Source organism: Megalopta genalis, chromosome 4, assembly GCF_051020955.1.
Source record: "Megalopta genalis isolate 19385.01 chromosome 4, iyMegGena1_principal, whole genome shotgun sequence".
Taxonomy (NCBI): Eukaryota; Metazoa; Arthropoda; class Insecta; order Hymenoptera; family Halictidae; genus Megalopta; species Megalopta genalis.
The window spans coordinates 3,249,804-3,268,987 of NC_135016.1; the positions used below are offsets into that span (position 1 = coordinate 3,249,804).

Sequence of the window (19,184 nt, forward strand, 5' to 3'; positions counted from 1 at the left end):
GTCCTCGCAGGCCCCGGCTCCTCGGTTAAATATGTAGCTTGAAATTCAAATTTCCTGGCCGATTTAACTTTTTAACTTGCCAGCGGGAAACCGGGCGAAATCGCTGATCGCGGCTAATCCCGGAACGCTTGTCCTGCATTTCTCCATTGTCGCCGGGCAACTCCCGAAGACTATTATATACCTCTCTGGATGTTTGACGATGCTGGGAAACGAGACGTTTCTGTCGGACAAGTGTCCCTTAATAAATCCCGTGTTCCAGTTTACCTGTCCGTTTGACACTCCATTGGATTTTATCGATTGCTGTCCCCGGTTGACGTATGCTTGCGGTGGTAAAATTGCCGGCGAAACTTTTTTAATCGATGTACGAACGGTTCGGAGGCCGGTCGGTGTGCGTACACTTTTCTTTGAAAACCAGTTACGCGGCGCAAACGCGTCCCTATCTTAGGATCTTTCGGTCGATACATCATTGCAGCCGATATAAATATACGTCATAAATATAAATATACGTAAATAAAGTTGTTCGAAGGGAATTGTTTTGTCTAAAAATAGCATCGATATTTTTCTTTCGTTTTTCTGAACTTCTCAAGTTCATTCGTATCTCAACTTAAAATAAAAATTGTGCTTTGCATTATTAGCGCCGATTAATTTGCAAAATCCTTATTTATTTCAATTTTAAGAGCGATGAATTTACATCGATAGGTTGCTAAGCCGTCCGTGTGCAGTTCAATCTGACGAGCTGACGTCCGAACGGATAAATTTGCGGTCGTTTGACGGAGTTTGAGCAGCTCAGGATCTTCATTCTTGTCTCTGTATCGCGACGATGCTTCGGTGTATTCTCCCTGGATATCGATTGCTCGAAACAAATAGTTTGTAACATGCTCCCAGCATGCACGTAGACGTCCACGAGCCCCAGTTTGGTATTGTTTGATCGCGTCTACTGTTCCCGTGTCTCATTATGGCATTTCCGTACATAGATTACCAAACAGTAGTCGAAGCTCGCGCACGATTCGCACACGTCGAAAAATCCTGGTACGCGCGGGTTTGATCGTATTTGCTGTCAAAACGCCGGCTCTAATGTACCAGCTGTAACACGGCGCATTCCTTCGGGATTTCCCAGGTATCCGCTTGCTCGAAATTAACTGTTAGCATTTCCATGTGACGCGCAGATTGTATTCGAACCCCAGTTTGCGGCTGTTTAACCGTGTTTGCATAGCTCCGGCTGGTAATCGCGATTCAGAGTCTCCCGCGTGGGATCGCAACACGGGGAAATAATGCAGCGGATGTTCGGGTTAATCCGAACAGCGCCGTGAACGGTTCGAGGAGCCGTGGTTCTGCCGGAATGAACCGGTCGAGCGTTCGGTCAGTAGTTCGGCTAAGGCTTTCCAGGCACTTGAGTCGCTTATCCAGATCGATGGCACATCGAAAGGAAATCGATCCTCGTTCCGCAGCCGATGGAGAGGCATTATCCCGAGGCCGGCCTCGAAAAATAACGAGCCCGAGGTGTCGTTATTGCTGAGAACTTGGAAAATGAGATACTCCCGGGCTTAAGGAACTGCAATATTCCTAAACTCCCCATGCGGTGAGCGTCTTTCGGAGCAATTTAACTACGAACTTTGCCTCAATGCTCGCCAAAGTGGAAATAAAACACCGCGAGAGCTCTGGCCCGTTTGTTTTACCATAACTTCGGCCTCCGTCTCTCCTCTCACTCTCTTTCTCTCTCTCTCCCTTTCGCGCGTTCTCCCCTAACTTAGCCGGTCGAATTTATTCCCCATGCAACCCGCGCGGGAAAATCGCTCCTTAATGGAAAAGAAGAAGCGTCCCGCCGAGACCACCGAGCGGAACGCGTCACGATCAACTCGTTCCGCTTTATATTAGCCTTGTCGAACGCTAACCTGCCGTGAAATATCGCTCGAATGATGGTCCATACATTACGCTCGCGGCTCCGTTGCGAGTCATCTCGCTTCTATTCTGCTCGCCGATACCTGAACTCGGAATCGGATGGTTCACGGCGCGCGACACGATACTTCCGGCAACGGGAATCGAAACTTTTTCTCGGACACCGGGATTATCGGTACGGGCTGCAACGTTCCCCTCGCGCAAGAGTATCGTGTTCGGTCGCCTGGACTGCAGCAATACGAGTCACTTCGGTCGACCGAATGACCCAAGAACTAATCTGGCTTTGTTCTCCGATAACATTGTTCTAATAACTACTCTCTCCGTTTATTACGGACCCAGTTTACGACAGACGATCGCAGCAGTTCCTGGAAATGCTTGACTCCCGCCAGCCGTGATCGATCCCGATGGCGCGAGCATCGCCGTTAAGAATTCGCGACTCGCAACGGAACAGCAATATCACGCGCCGACTGAGACTTCGAGTTTCACAATGAGACTCCAATCGAGTGTCCTCCGAGGCGAAGATTTCAATTAACCCGTTAGCTAGCTCCGACGGAAAAGATTTCTAACGGAGAACGTTGCCGTTTCTTCTCGACGAGTAGACTCGTGAAAAATAAATTCTAAAACTAATTTAGAAGGTGCATATTTATATACATACAGTAGCATGAACATTGTTCAAAGAGATTGCAACAGCGAACTGGTTAAGATAACGAGAAAAATTCAGCGGCGTTCTCCCGACAACGAAATACGAATTTTCTGGGAGCGAGTTTCGCAAAGCCGTCCCAAGAGAGGACTTCGCTTCCTCGGTGAATAACTACCGCGGCTTTCCTGATATCAACGTACAAAAATTCCGGAGCGTGCGCCGAATGCACGTAAACAGGTTTACTAAGTTTCATTTAAATACGTCATCGGACTTGGTGGAAAACAATTCCCAAAGTGAAGCGGTACCTTCCGAAGCTCCTCGAAGTAATCCCAGGAGAACGGTCCGCCCCTCCTCTCCGAATAATTAACACAGTTCTGCAACTACCGACTCAGAAAAATTCGAGAGCATCGCCGAGGCATACGCAAACAAAACCGCGAACTTTCATTGAAACGTATCGCCAAGTTTCGCGGACAAAAAGAAGAGAACGTTCGCGGTGCCGGCGCGCGGCTCTCGCGAACTCCATGGCTTACCAAGAGAATTGAATTAAATTACTCCGAAGAGCTACACGGAGTTCGCAAAGCGTTCCGAATAACCAACGGTACACCTGTCCGGGGTCTACAAATGATCGTGTAAAAGCGACGCGGCCCCGGAACGTCCGCGCGAAGCGTAGAACAATTTCTATTCACGGCCGGCTGAATGAACGTATGAAGCGCGCGTAAATATAAATTGTTCTTTGATGCAGGCCGCCGAGCAGCGGGTACAAGCCGCGTTTCCGGCGCGTTTAATAAGTCCCGTGAGTTAGGAACACGTGCCGCTGCCATTCGTGCAGAGGCGCGCACACGGTGGCTCGCCTCAAGACAGGAACGCCGCGGCGCGGCGCGGAGCTCGGGACGCTCGCGAAATTTACTGAACGCGCCGCATTCCGCGGTGTTTCGCACGCGTCCACCTGGTTCTGTGTAAACTATTTTTCGGCCGGCGAAATACCGTGGGCAAACAAAACGACCGTGCCGGCTCGGCCCGGCTCGGCCCGCGCCAAGCAGCCTGCTCCGCGCGGAAACTGCGCACGGCTCGTGTCGGGCCTGCCGCCGCGGCCGCGTCTTCTCGCTAAGTATATTTAGCGGACGGACTGATGAACTCCCGTGACGCAGAGCGTGGCGCGATCTTCTCCTTCCTTTTTCGACCATCCCCCTCGGTACTCGTGTAACGCTAAAAGCTGTATTCAACCGTGTTCCCGCCTAGTTTACTCTGCTCGGCGTTCTTCTTTTTCACCACTCGCCGTTCTCGCTTTCTCCCTACACCCACCGCTCTTCGCGCCGTCTCGTTCCTTTTTCTTAACGAGCCCGTCACGCTTTTTGCCAGCACGCGACCCGATAAATTGCATAAACGCTGCGCCAAGCGTCCGACGACGGGGAACCGACCCGGCCCGACGCGACACGACGCGACGCGACGCCACGGGGAAGCAGGATAAATTATAAACGCATCTTCCCGGTTATTGAATTCGTGCTTGATGTTTTGTTAGCCCCGCTCTCATCCCATGGAAATCGCCGCGACGCGGCGCGACACGGGGAACCGCGGTTACCGGAGCCCCGTCTGAAATTTGCATGAGTGATACGTTCCTTCCCCTATGCCGCGAAATTGAACAAGTGACTCCGCAGGCGTCGCCTCGCGTCGGATAGATTAAATTCGGTTACATCGATGTTTGGGGACACCGGGCGCACGGTAAATCCCGGCGATATCAACTAGTTGACGGCGAAGCTTGATAGCGCGGCATAACCAGCCAATTCGCCCGCGAGAACGCACCGGAATTACACGCCCCGCCGTTTGGATTACTTCGGTGTACCTGCGCGCATCTTTAATTAGCAACGAGCCGCTGCGGGTGTTTCTCCAAAGAGTAACTTCCACCAGAGCACGGCGATCTAGTTGTTTCCTGCGAAATTCTAGTACACGGTTATGTACTGTACGGAATAGCATGGTAAACAGTAAACGCATCGATCCAACTCGTTCGAAACTTGATTCGAGCGTGATTCGTTCCAGATTTCATTCAGAGACCTGATTTATATCGTATTTTGAACACAGTCGAGTCGATTTGGGCAATTTGGGAAGAGAACGATACGATTGTTCGTGTCTTGATGTTCGTTTTTATAGTCAACTCTTGATAGGAGCCGCGAGACTCGAATTGTCCATTTTTGTTTATACGATCCGAGGGCAAATTTGAGAGAATTTACCGTGTACGGAATAACTCTGTGGAGATCGTCAAACGATTTTAAATGAGCCCCCTTGAACCGAATTGAACCGACCATCAAACAGATCCACGAAGGTTGTTAGAGGTAACTGGTTCAAACGTGCTTTGTACAGCAGGTTGAAAACCAGGACGAAACGAGTTACTAAAGAGGCTAATATAAAATTGATTGCGGTGGAGCGAGGACACGGAGGAAGAGGATTCGACGAATTCGATTCGACCGTCTTCGAAAGATTCGCAGCAGCGCGGGTTAGACGTGCTCAATAAATTCTTACAAATCTCTGTACCCAGAGAGAGAGAGAGAGAGAGAGAGAGAGAGAGAGAGAACGGAAAGGATAAAGAAAGAAAAGAAAACGCCGCAGAGAGAGAGAGAGAGGGAGAGAGAGAGAGTGAGAAAGAGTGAGAAAGAGCGAGAGATTTGGTCGATCCGATTGTCGGACCGAGTCTTTTGTTTGCAGAGCAACTACTCTAACGAATTGAGCTATCCAGGTCGCAGATGGATTCTTTCCCTCGGTAAGCCTGATTTTCGAAATGGCTGCCGACTATAAAATAGCGGTTAAATCCACGCGGTCCTTGTGAGCGCATAATCTAAACGGGATTTTATTCGCACGTAGCCCCGGCGACCGATCGGTTCGACACTCGATAAACTCAGGCTTTGGCTTCGAGCCGCGGCATCGAAGCTCTCGGGGAAAAACAGAATTTTGACTCGGTGACCCCGCACGGAGGACCACATGGAAACTTAACCTATTTTCACCGCCACTTCACCATCCTACGGCCGACTCTTCGCCATCAGATTTCTCCCTCGTAGCATCTAAAATCGTATTTTATACAATATTCATTTTTATTATTCCTCGAGTGCGTCGATTGTACGGGGAAACGTTTCCCGTCGTTTCTATAGAATAAGGATAACAGTTCCTCGAAAAGACTTTGTACTAAAAGTACCGGTTTATGCAAATTTACATTTTCCTATTCCCTTAAGCTCCAAGTACAATAGAACGTCACTTCGCGCTTTACTGCCTTCAATTGCGAAAAATGCATTACGCTCTACGGGCGTCTTAATTTCGAAAGATATGCTTACTGAAATGGGACAGCACATTTTTATTCGAGCGTCTTTGTCATTTGTCGGGAACTTCGTTTTCACTATCTCCGATTGAAAATGGTATCGCCACTTCTTTCCAATTATCGAAGGAACGTAAGAGAAGATTGAAAAATAATTTCGCGATCTAACAAAGCCCCGGTTACGCACATTTACATTTCCGTATTGGCCGAAGCAAAACACCGCTTCTCGCATTAATGCCGCGAATGGGTTGGCAGTAATACTAAAAGGCATGGAGCTTTTAATACGGTTTGAAAGACCTTGGGATTCCGTAAAAGCGCGAAAGCCCACGGCGCGCTTATGAGCTCCGCAGCTCGGAAATGATCGGTATTTCGAATAAAATTCTGGCGGCACGTAAACGGGACACAACGAGACAATGCTCCTGCGTCCACACGGGGACCGGGGCCAATGTCTGCGAGGTTCTATTCCCGAGCACGATCAGGACTCAATCTACTTAATGCATCCGCTTGTTGCACCCGACATTCTACTTCATTGATCCGGCGATGTCTCCTCTACACGTAAGCCCGGGAATGAAACCTTTTCAAACGGGGAATACTATTTCGGCGGGAGTATCGATTACATGGAGCATTTTGTCCTTTAAAATTCCCGCTGGATTCTTCGAGTTTGAATAAATAGGGCGGCGGAATCAATTACTGTGCCCCTGTCAGCAATACCGAATATCGATCTCCATTCGTAAGCTTTGCAGAAAATTTCGCGAACTCGGTATCAAAAAATTGCATTCATTTTTTTGGGATCTGTCCGGAAATGAATCCCACTAATCTCAGTAACTGGTCCAAAATTTTGCTATCGACTTAGGTGGACCAGTTACTGAGACTAGTGGAATTCATATTTTCCGGATTTTTGGGAGTCTGAGGGCATGTGATAACTTCATCTCTACAGAACACTAAAGTGAATTTTTTCACTCAGTAACTGATCCCCCTAGGTTGATAAAATTTTAGACCAGTTACTGAGACTAGTAGGATGGATTTCCTGATAGATTGGGGTGCCAGTGTAGATCGATTTTTTGTAAATGTTATACATACGCTACAAGATTACTGTAGCGTGTTTGATATATCCTACGCGATAAATATGCAGTTAATTATGCCACAGTAATTGGCCCCGACCCACAGTAACTGGTTCCTGTTCGCTACACGCATCGAATCTTGCGTTTCTGCCAAGTTTTTGGAAAGACATCGCCGCGGCTCGCGTCGCTGTCTGCCGTGAGAACGGAACGCGGAGATTAACGAGGCGCATCCAGCCCGTTAAGCCTGTCCGGGAAACAAATCAATGCGTAAGATAAGCAGAAGTAACACCTGGCGGAGTCGCGCGGCCGCGCAAAGTTATGCGAAACGAGATTTCACGGCGCGCTCGAAACACGGGACCCGGCGTGCTTTATTACCGCGCTTAAATGTTATATTGTACTCATACGGGCGCAGTTTGTTACCGGGGTGTCCATGCACGCGGCAGTCCAACGCCCGAAATATTTACCGTTGCGCATCGGCCAGTGCATTAAACTGCAAACATGATTTATGCACGGGCACACGTGGAAAATTTTATTTACGCGGCCCGGGTGTTTCGTTTGCATTGCAAAGAGCCCCATCGCGGCCCGTCACCGTTATTAGTTGCCGGCCAAGTAAAACTCTCGGAAAAGGGGGCGACGATTGAACGCGTTGTCCGGCTAATTCGTAACGACCCCGTGGGCTCTTGTAATGCATCGTTAATACACGGTGCAACGAGCAGTCGGCTCTCTTTAAATAAATTTTCGAGCGGCCGCGTCGAACGCGGAACCGTTCGGCCGCGTCGTAACAAAAATAATTAATAATTACGCTTATAGTATTAACCGACGCCTCGGCTCGTGATCACCGCCACGGATCCCCGCGGCCTATAAACATTTTCACGATTACGGCAGCCTCGCGTCGCTGTCGTCGCTATTGTTAATTAAGCTCCGCGCGTTCATGGATTTTAAAAGTGTTTCTGAAACGACGAAGCGCGCAAGGTTCTCTCGTTCGATGGAATTTAATGTGATTTTTAAACGCGTCTCTACGACGAGACGAAGTTCCATTGAATTCTATCGCGGGCAAAAATTTGTTTAAACTACGGAGACTGTGGAAACGTTCGCACAGCCTGTCGGAATAGCGATATATCGTCGGCGGCCCGGATAATCGAGCACCGATGGTCGCGTCGCCGAGATATTACGTTCTACACGGGGTTTGCAAAGACGTCTGACCATGGCTGACCTTTTCTACTTACTTCAACCTTCTTGCACAATTCGTGTCGATTCACCTAAAAGTGGACCTCTATTTTTAAACCCGCCACGGGTTCGCGCCGTGAACCGCGCTTTCGGGACGATCTTGGCCAAGGAAAAAAGAAGCGTGTCACGTGATGATAATTTTTAAACAAAAACGAAGAGCGACGGAGTCGCTGCGAAATTACGGAAAAGTACGCCGGCGGTTTTAACGAGACTATTCCCGGCGAGATAATTAAATGCCATTAATTTCGAATTACAGCTCACATCCGTGGTTGTAATTCTTTATCCTTAATTGGATGTACACTTGGTTTCGCATTAATTAAGCAAACAAACTGCCGGATTAAATGGGATGCCGAAACACAGATGTTTTCGAGGCGGATCTTCTGCGTGAAAGGGTCCCGATTCAAACGTTTTCCGGCTCGGTTTTCCAACAGGTCTGGCCGAGCATCGCGGCACGATTTCGTGAACACCTTGTATAGGGTGCGGTCGTAATGATGGTGTAGCTTTACCGAGCGAACTCGAGGTTTGTGGGAGGAGCTAATGAGAATTCGTGAGACTCGGCGTGCATAGGAGAGAGGCCTTCGACTGCTAGCCTGCCAATTATGTTGCGTTTATACGAACATTCTGCACGGCGCCGACTTAGCTGCAAATCTTTATGCAAATTTTCGTTCCCGTCTACATACTTAGCGCACGCGAAATTGAATTGACTGTAATCCGGTTTCTAGACGGCGGACCGGAAACAAACTAAAGATTAACTTTCCGGTGGAATCCGTGCGTTTTACGCGGTCGAGCCGCTAACTCGACTACTCCCATAATCTCTCTCCTAATTGTAAACACTCCGCAGAAAGACTCGGTATCTCTCTCTCTCTCTCACTCTCCGTCTCCCTTTTTCCCGTTCTCTTTGCGAGAGAGGCACAGATCGATTTATCAATGCAATCCCTTCGGAACGGCGAAGGCTAACGTATGCACATAATTTCCCCTTTCTTCGGATCCGAAAAGTCTGGAGATCGATCGGTACGGCTGTACAAGCGGAGGAAGACGGTCCTCGGTGCATGAGAATCAGCTAAACATTTAAAATCCTGAGGAATCCGATCGAAACGTATCGGCGGCGGGCCCCGAGCTCCCCGCTCGGAAGCCGGTCCGGCTCTTAACACGATTTTCTCGAGGCTTAATGTATCAGCGAAGAATATAGAAAAGCCTGTTAAGCGGACCCTTTCAGGATTATCGGGTTGTGAAATAAGATCAAGCCCGAGTGAGACCGTTTGAAGCGGGCAAGTGTGTCTCGTTACGAAAAGTGTCTACTCGTGTTCGACAGGTCCCGCAGCCATTCATAATACTCTCGTTAAAGTATGCCACTCGAAATTATTGAGTTTCAGGTGCAATTTCGGCGCGGTGGAACGGTAATTCGATGGCAATAATGGCCGAGCGTCAAGAGTCCCCTGTTAATCGACATCGAGCCGGCTATTTTGCCGTCCATCGCAAATATTATAATCGCGCGACCGGCCATGCTCCATTCGAAAGTATATACATATACAAATATATATAGATAGATAGACAGATAGATATACATATACATTTGCACGGAATTTACAACGGTGGGCCAGTTTAATTGCAGATTAACAGCTCGCCGCGGCGGGGAGGGGCGGCCGGATACGCCGAGCACCGCCGGGAAATTCGCGGACGTTTCTTTTTCGATTTGCATGGGAAACGAGCCGCACTTTGTAATACTTGAAAGGCGGATGAACGAATTGCCAGCGAAATTACAGGCCGCGAGAGGCAGCGAGCCACGGATTAAAATTACGGTTAACAATCGCGCGTCAAAGAACCGTCGCGTTGTGCAAACGGAAAAAGTTTCGAATATCTTGCATGGTTATCTCTCTCTCTCCCGCTCTTTCTCTCTTTGTTTCTGTTTCTTCTCTGTCTACGCTATTCGGAAACAATACGGCCGGATAATTATCCGTCCGACATTGGAAAGTTCGCCGATAAAATGCAAAATTGGGTGCGTTCGACGGAAACCGTTGCTTTTCGCCGCGTGAAAACGGGAATCGAATTATTATAGCGCGCAGAGTTCACGAACGGCGAAATCGTGGACGGAACATTTAAAACGAATCCTCGGTCGGAGACAAAGGAATTGTATTTATTTCTCGAATAGCGTGCCCGTGGAAAAAGTTAGCAAAAATATTCTTTCCATCTTGTAAACGTTCGTTTACCTGAAAATTCTCGAAAATGTCGAAAATTCCCAAAGAAACAGATTACGCATCAACTTCGCCGTGTTGTTTCTAAGAAACGTTGAATTCAGATTCGCGATCATCGACGCTGAACGCGCTGGAAATACAGATTTCTGATTAAATTGAATTACGAATTAAGGTGTCGGCGGCGACACGCGTTTTCCCGCTGCTAATTGGACTGCCCGGATCGCGGAAAATTTTTGACGTCAGCGGGAACGGACATTCTGGTCGTGGAAGAGCCTCGATGCTCGGCGTGCCGTGGAAAATTGTACGGGCCGAGCGTTAAAGGCGAACAAGGGGAACGGTGTTAATGAAATACTGGAAGGAGGGAGCCGAGCGCCGGGCTAAAGATCGAAAAGGTGGGAAAACTACTTAAACCGAGAAACAGAGACGAAACTCGGCGGACCGCATTAGCACGTTAAATGGCTACATTAAGAACTTTATAGTTAATTCAGACTGTTCCGGTGTCGTTATTGCTTCCGGTGAATTTCATCGTGGACCGACGCTTGCTCCCGAGGGGCCCGGGTCCGCGAAAATGATCGATAATGCACGGTAAGCATCCGGTTTGTCGCGCGAGGACAGTTCCCGTTTGTGAACTTTTACGAAGCCGCCTCTATTATTCAACGGTTTAAAGAGCCCCGGTTAAAGTTGCATCCGATTGATAAAGCGATTTATTACGAGCGTCATCGTCGCCTAAGTTCCCGGCTATCCTTCTAAGCTGCTAACTTCTACAACATCCCGGTGATCAAGAAATTAATATTCATCTGGCCCGAGCTCGTAAAGTAAGAAAGAGTAAAAGACAGAGAGAGAGAGAGAGAGAGAGAGAGAGAGAGAGAGTGCGAGAAGCGAGCTGCGATTCCTCCGAATGGAAAGTCATCCAATTTGAGGAACTTTTGCCCGGTAAAAGGAAACGTCAATGAAAAGGAACTGCCTTTAAAGAGCGTCGAGCTAATAAAACTGTTTCCTATCGATTTTTGAGCTACCTCGCGGAACCTGCGCCGCGGAAATTTCCGTAAGCATTATGGATTGTAAGGCCGATCTGAATACAAAGAAGGCCTTTCTTTTGCAAGTTCTGCTGAAAGAACACTTTGTGCAACCAACAAAAGGTTATTTCTCTGTGCAGCTCCCTCCGGTAACATTACTAGAAGCTAATAACCATTACCATGTGGAAAACTTCTTGGCTCTCTCGACGTCACACTGTTGACCGGCTAAAGCCGCCGACTTCGTTAATGCAACTTTCATGGCGGAAAATACTGAACAAAGATCAGTATTTGCCTTCGAAGTTAAGCCGCGCGTGCGGGCGAAGTCGGGTCCGAAGTTAGTTGGACAGAATTAGGTCTACAATTTAGCGTACGTGTTGAATCAAAGCCCGGGTTCCGCCGGAATAATGGAATCGGGGTGCCGCATTCGCCGAATTGGACGCAAGAATTTGCGGAAAGTGAAAAAACACCCGGTCGGATTAAGATTCTCCGCGACTCGGATTGAACTCGCGACGTGGCCCGGCAGCTGCGCCCATCGGGATTTTAATGAAATTTTGTGAGACGAGTCCGGGGGCTGTACGCGTGCTTAAGAACTCGAGAACATGTATACTCGAGCAAAGTTTAGGTTCGTCTTAAATCCCTGCTTAAGCCGGGGCTAAGATTGCGACCAAATGATAGACGAAGCTCCGAGTTAGAATGAAACGCGTGTCCGGCTAGACTTCGGCTATCCGAGGTTGCTAGCTCTCGTATCCGAACAGGATCCCGAAGGAAATCGATCGAGTAAATAAACGACATCTCCGAGATAGTCTCTCTTTTCAGCAGCACGCACTAGCCAGGACGCATCCGAGGGACATCAGCGAGCATCTACTCGTAGAATATCGATGAGTCCGTAGTACGGCCGTTCCGCGAGGCTCCTGCTGGATTACTGCGCCTTAAACTCTTTACGGCTGATTGAAGTCGAAGCGACGATATCATTAAGCGCCGGTCGGGCCAGTAAAAACGGATCCTGGAGCCTCGGTGTCCTGGAGGCCGCCTATAAAACTGATCCGAGACGTTCGACCCTTAACGACAGCCTATAGACGCATTACGTTCGACAAAGCGGCGATTACGATGCCGCTCGCCGTCTTCGTTTCTCCGTAGATCACTCTGCAGATCTTGCCCGCGGCGTTCCGCGTTCCATTCGAGCAACGAAACGCAAACAAAACTGTTTCTCGTCGTCCTGCGCTCGGGGAAAGAATATGAAAAACGCGGACTCGACGCTCCGATTGAAAGCGAATCTTTGGACATTTTTTTCGGAGATCGGTGCAGAGTGCCGAGACACCAAACTTGGTAGGCTTATTTGATAGTATTCGGACAATGTACTCGAATTTTTGCAGGTAAGCAAGATCGGTCTCTTCGACGTTACAGAGCTCAGAATTCTCGCCCTTTACCGGTCTTGTGTGCCGATATTCGAATTTGGGAATTTTTTATGAAACAGCTGTCGAATATTACATTGTCATACTCGATGGACTTATTTTTCAGCGTTCAAAGATCGTGCACAAATTTTTCGCAACACGAATAAAGAATTGTTTGAATAAACAGATATAATAATTTACGACGAACGAATTAATCGAACAAAACATTAACAACTCAAAGGAACTCGTTCGGATAATGATAAATATTCGTTCGAAACGATCCGAATAACGGCGAGCATCCGGTTCGAAGATCGTCCACAAATATTTCGCGAACAAGAACAATGCCAGCGCGGTAGGGTTTGTCCCTTTTTAGCGGCCAGTTCGTTAGCCCCTGGTACCGCCGCAATTAATGACTTCGTTCTAGCACGTTCACCGAATGCATCTACAAAGCTCCAAAGTAACTCCGGCGCTACGAAATTTCAAGATTCCTGCGTAACCGTATCCGAGGACGCGCCATTGACCGAAAGGAGCAAGAAGAAAAAAAAGAAGATCAATTTGCAGCCCGTTAGAGCGTGGAGTGGCCCCGAAGGCTCGTTGTACTCACCGGTTCGCACCAGCACGTTCAACAGGATTGATAGGACGAGAGTGGTGACCCGGTACCCGTGTATTATGATCATCAGCCACCTCGATACGCTGAATCCCGCGTCGTGCCATAGACCCGTGCCCTCGTGTACCATATTTTTCTGGCTCGCCCTTTCTCGGCCACCTTGCCTCCGATTGCCTGCTCGTCGCCCGGCCTCATTCACCGTCGTTCACGGACTCGAACGCAGAGCCCAGGCTGAAACCCGTTCGCCCCGGGTTTTATCGGCGATTGAAAAGCGTCCTCGAACCAACGGGAGAGGGTAGCCTCGCCGCCAGTTCCCCGACAACTTTCTTCTTACGTGCTCGCGAACTCGGTCTGTAAAATGTACTTTCGCTGAGGAAACTGTGGCATTCAGGCAGAGAGATAGAGATAGATAGATAGACAGAGAGAGAGAGAGAGAGAGAGAGAGCAAGAGTGAACGAGGGACAGAGAGAACGGGGATGGGGTATCGGGAAAAAGAAAGGGAAAACAGAGAAACAAAGCATCGGAACACGTAAATCTTTTCTCTAGCCGGTCCGTGTATCGTTGCCGGTCGCGGTATTGTTGCCGGACCGGCATGCTCCCGGTCAGATTGATTAGTGTACCGGCGGCTAGAGGAAAAGTTTCTAGTTGCCGTGGTAACCCGGCGAAGCCGAGAGCTAAAAGATCCTCGCGCTCGCCGGGGCAACTTAGCGGGATCAATCCGGCCAGCAGATATTGCTCGAGTTTATGGAGTTTCCGGAGAGCGCGCCGCTCAGCGCGGTGCCCGTAGAACGTTCCGACGGTAACTATCGTTAACGGCGAATGGAAAGTTGCGGCCGCCGACTATTCGTTCGCGTATGGGGTCGGACGAGGAGCCGAGGGAGGCGGAACGCGCCGCGTCGCGTCGCAGGCATCGCGCGACGTCGCCCCCGCGAGGAAACCCAGTTTCCTGCGTCTTATCGAGATCGAGGAGAAGGTATAGGTCACCGAACGCTCTTCTCAGCCCTGGCAAGTTGCTCTCGGTGGCTCGAGTTGCTATTGTTCCACGGCTATAGATTACGCCCCTCTCGGAACGCTTCGAGACGCCGCCGCGCCGGTAGTTCCTTGTTCCCTCCGCGACCCTCCGCGACCCCCTGCCGCCGCCGCCGCCGCCGCGCCGGATGCGTCGCTGCAACGAACTCGAAGATACACGTGTCGAAACGCTCGACGGACTTCGGTGTTTCGTGATATCGTTGAAGTTCCGCGGGGGCGGCGGGGCAGCGCGAGCAGACTCCGCGGCAAGCCTCTCAACGATATCCTTTCGCAGTAAAGTTAATGGCGCGCCTCCGGCGAAGGGACTTTCTTGCTCGCCCGTTCCTCCTCGTTCAGCCCTTGTTCGCGGGCGGCAACGTTTTCCGGGCGCTACGCTGCCCGGCGCACGTACCCTTGCACGTTATCAGAAATACAAGACGCTCCGGGCCATTGAAACGGAACGTTCTTTTTCTCGAGTGGCTTTCAGCGTTCCGCGTTGCCTGCCGGTCCACCGCCAAAGGCTACTTCCCGTCGGAAGAGCTCTGATTTTCTTTGCCAGCCGCGGCACCGACGAGAACAGAGAAAGCGAGAGAGAGAGAGAAAGAGAGAGGAATAGCTCCTGGAACCAGCCGGAAGACACCGGGTCCCCGGAAAATATCCCAGAGACTTTTCCACGGTTGGCTTCGATGCTTTTAGTCCTCTTAATTTCTATCGTTAATATTATCTTTCGCCCGACCCGACGTCGGTTCGTTCCATCGACTGTTCCGCCGGATGCTAACCTAACGCCGCCCTTCGCCTGCGTTAACAGAGATAACGATTACGGCTGAAACATGGCCGCGTCGCTCTTCGTCCGGTAAAATTCTATCCTGTTCACTCCATCGCGCCAAGTATCGTACCGTTTTCGATCCGATCAAATGTAGCATGTACAGTAATGTCTCTCTAACTGACGCTGAGATTCTGAGAGGCGAGATCGGCTGGCGCGAGGTAGCCGTGCCAATGGGCAGAACTGGGATATTTTTAGCAAGAGTAATCATAACATTTACAAAAAATCGATCTACACTTGCATCCCAATCCATCCGGTAATCCATCCTACTAGTCTCAGTAACTGGTCCAAAATTTTATTATCAACCTAGGGGGACCAGTTACTGAGTGAAAAATATTCATTTTAGTGTTTCGTAGAGATGAAGTTATCGCATGCCCTCGGACTCCCAAAAATTCGGAAAATGAATTCCACTAGTCTCAGTAACTGGTCCAAAATTTTGCTATGGACCTAGGGTGGACCAGTTACTGAGACTAGTGGAATTGGTTTTCTGGATTTTTCCGATCTGTCCCGAAAATGAATTCCACTAGTCTCAGTAACTGGTCCCCCTAGGTCGATAGCGACATTTTGGACCAGTTACTGAGACTAGTAGGATGGATTTCCTGATAGATTGTTGGGTGCCCTTCCTTGTGCTCGTGAAAATGTGTGTTGGATAATTTTATTTACGTTGCATTTGTATTTATATATTCGTTGTACGAACAAGGAAAATTTCTGTAATAAATTATTCGAATAAAACTGGATTGCGGTTCAGTTGCGCAACGTGAAATCATATTCTGCGTGAAAAATGCCTTTTCAACGAGAATTGATTTATGGTAACGCACAGTAACGATGGAGTTTCAGCTTAGAAATTTTATTGAAAATATATCCGCGCGAGAGAAGGAATTGCCAATCGATGCACTTGAAGCGCCTCCTTGGATTTATAAGGCAGTATTTGGCGGAATATACGATTGGATCTCCAACAATGGCCATCCCCAGTGCCGACTGCAGATCCTTTTTAATTGGAGATAGCGTCGGAGGAGGCAGTGCTGGCTGAGAGCGGCAGGATATCACGACCCGATGCCGACGCGTGAAACTCGACGATCGTTAGTTGACACGGCTAATATTCGCTCGCAACGGACCCTCGACTCGCCCACTTTTCCCCGCTGCCTCATTTACGGATGCCTCGACCGCCTCGCGGCGACTTAACGCGCTCCGCTTGCTACTCCCGTTCCGCTCGTGTTCCCGTCGCTGCCGCGATTTCAGCCTCTGTTCCAGCGACGAGGGTGGAAAGTTTGCGTTTCAACCGTGCGCGATTTTCGATCGCAGCCGGCAGACACCGCCGCTCTCAATGAGCATTCAACGCGTCTAACGCTACGCCGGAATGCGGCGAAATGGTAGCGCTCGATCGAAGTTGGGCCCGTGTTTGTTGCGTCGCGTGTTGGTTGATCGTGTTTAGACAAAAGCAATTTCGGCGATGTGATATTCAATTGGGGTAGCGATTTGATTCGATACTAATGAACGATCGCCGTGTCAAATTGCATCGCCGTGGCACGGGAGAATGTCGAAATTAATTGATAATCTCCGACCAAATACCGGTGATCCTATTTGCTGCGTCGCAACGTGCTCCAGATTCGTAAGAAAAAATACCGCACGGAAGCGTATCTTGGCTTCTACGATCGCGTACGTTCGCGGAAGGTGATTATTGTTGTTGAGCTTACATCGACTGAAAAGCGCAGACTTCACTTTTTAAAACGAGCCCAGGTACATCGAGCTAAGATTTTTTTCGACGAAGTTACAGAGCTTCGAATTTTGTTGAATTTTCGCCTCGAATTTTGGGGCCATCAGAAATCGGGCATTTTACTCTCACCGCTATACTTTTCGTTCAAATTGCCATAAAACGATGGCAAAAAATCGTGGCGCTATGTACGTGGGCTCGTTGGAAAGCTAAGACTTCGCTTTTCAAAACTACGGTATTGTTTTTACGAAAAAAAATTTGTTGAACGACTCAGACATCCGTGAAGCTGAAGAAACTTTGGAAAAGGACAATTTTTCTTTTTCGTTGTGAGAATAAATAATAGAAAGAAGCAATAGGGAAATAAACCACGTCATTCGAAAGCGCAGAGTTTACCCTTTAAAACGCGCTAAGATACATCCCTCTACGATTTTTTTTAACGAAATCACAACGCTCCGAATATCCTTCAATTTTTTCCTCACATTTTGGGAACGCTGCTCGCGGGACACTCCTGATTCGCCCTAGCGTAAAATGGCACCAAAAAATCGTAGATCCATGTTTTCGGTCTCGTTGGAACGGGAAAACTACATTCTCCATGAAAAATCAAGTCCTAATCGTCGAAAAAAATTTTCAAACCCTACGGAGGATCGCAAACTTGAAAAACGATAAAAAAACGCACATTGTTACAAAAAGAAAGGCTGCCGCCGTGACGGCGATGCTACTCTCGAATAACCCGATTATTCTCAAAGTGCGAACTCTGCCCTTTAAAATGAGCCAAGGTACACCTCTCTGCAATTTTTCCACGGTATTCCAGCTCCGCTCAAACCTGCGAGCTTCTACTTTACCAGCCGAACTTCCCTTCCCCGAAGACAGCTTCGGAACAGTGCTCCTTTCTAGAAATGCAAACGACTTCGCGGAGACTCGCGCAACTTTGTTAGAAAATTCGTTTAGCGATCACGTTGTGCTCGCAACGAGGAGCCAGCGGCGGGATTCTGACACCGGGCGACACAGTTCCCGTAAAGGATCGTCGTTTCACCGCATCGCCCGCCAGCCTACAAGACGTTAGCCCAAGAGGTTAGACCCGGCCGAAGATTCGCCGAAGAATCCGCAGCAGTTGGCCCGGTCTGCGGCTGGCTGTGCAAGTTTGCGGAATGTCCCGGCGACCGCGATCTCCGTGTACCGTCGTCTTCGGGGGCGTCGCGACGCGCCGCGTCGGCCGCCTCGGGCGGGCTTGCCGGAACGTCCAGCTGCGTACACACGCGTCCCGGCGGAAGGATCGTCGCGGTTAACCCGCTCCTTTGAGGTATCCGAGTCGCCCCCGGGGTCGGCAGCCGCGGACAGAAGGGACGGGTCGAAACGCAGACGCTTCGGGGATTACGGAGCTCCTCGCGGACCCAAGTCTCGCAAGCTCTGAAATTCGAGGAAACTGGATACAGCTTGCGGTGGTAGCCGGTTCCTCCGATAACCGGCCGCGACAAGACAGTCTCCGGTCTCCTGAAATGTTAACGGTAAGCTCCTTTTTGTTGAAATCCGAGTCTCGAGATCGCGCGGAGCCTCCGGCGGCCGGGACGGAACGAGGCGGATGAAACGGCGGAACGAGGCGGTTCTGGGGACACGGGAACGACGCTGGCAGCTCGGCTCCGAGGGGCCGAGGGGCTCTTTCTTTTCCTCCTATCGGCCTAATGAAGTTCTGCCGGGGAAATCTCCCGAGCCGAGCGGAGCGGAGCCGAGCGGAGCCGAGCCGCGCCGCTTCCTTTTGCGCCGCGTTTCCGAATACCGTCCGTCACACGGAAGATTACGGTGCCGGCCGGAATTAATTCGCCGCGTAAAACCTTGCGGGACCGATGAACTGCTTTTTGAGGGGACAGCGCGGATTTAATGAAGGGTAAGTACCTTGCCGCGGGCGATTACCGTTGCCTCGCGTCCCGGTCCTGCTTTTTGCTAATCTCCTTTCACCCGATCCCATTGTACGAGATCCCCCGGAGGAGTCAGACGAGCCACCCCTCCCACCCCCTCGAGACTCAGACTAGTTAGTCACGCATCTTAACGACCGCGACTTTTGCCAGTCGTCTCGCGCTTTTGGGAGGGCGCGGCTTCTTCTCCTTTGCCGCGCGGAACCGCTTTGACAGCGGTCTGGCTATCGGTGCTCGGAGGCTCGTTTCCCGTGCGGCTGCTCCTGTCGCATTCAATTCGATCGTTCCGCGTCCGAAATCCGCCCGGAGGGACGACGCGGCGTAAATTCTACGAGCGCGATATCGTTCCGGCTGCAAGCGGCGCGCAACGGCGCGAAAATCTCGATCGCCGGGGAATTAGAAGC

At 49.9% G+C, this 19,184-nt stretch overlaps 1 protein-coding gene across 1 annotated transcript in view; it reads right to left on the minus strand.

Moving 5' to 3' along the window:
- The window catches only part of LOC117218837 (lachesin), a 93,711-nt gene that overhangs the window by 61,309 nt on the left and 13,218 nt on the right, over nucleotides 1-19,184 (minus strand). Inside the window, exon 2 of the mRNA XM_076521081.1 lies at nucleotides 13,326-13,679. Within this exon, the coding sequence (XP_076377196.1) occupies nucleotides 13,326-13,458 (133 nt within the window). The 5' untranslated portion in view covers nucleotides 13,459-13,679. The remainder of the gene's footprint in view (nucleotides 1-13,325; nucleotides 13,680-19,184) is intronic.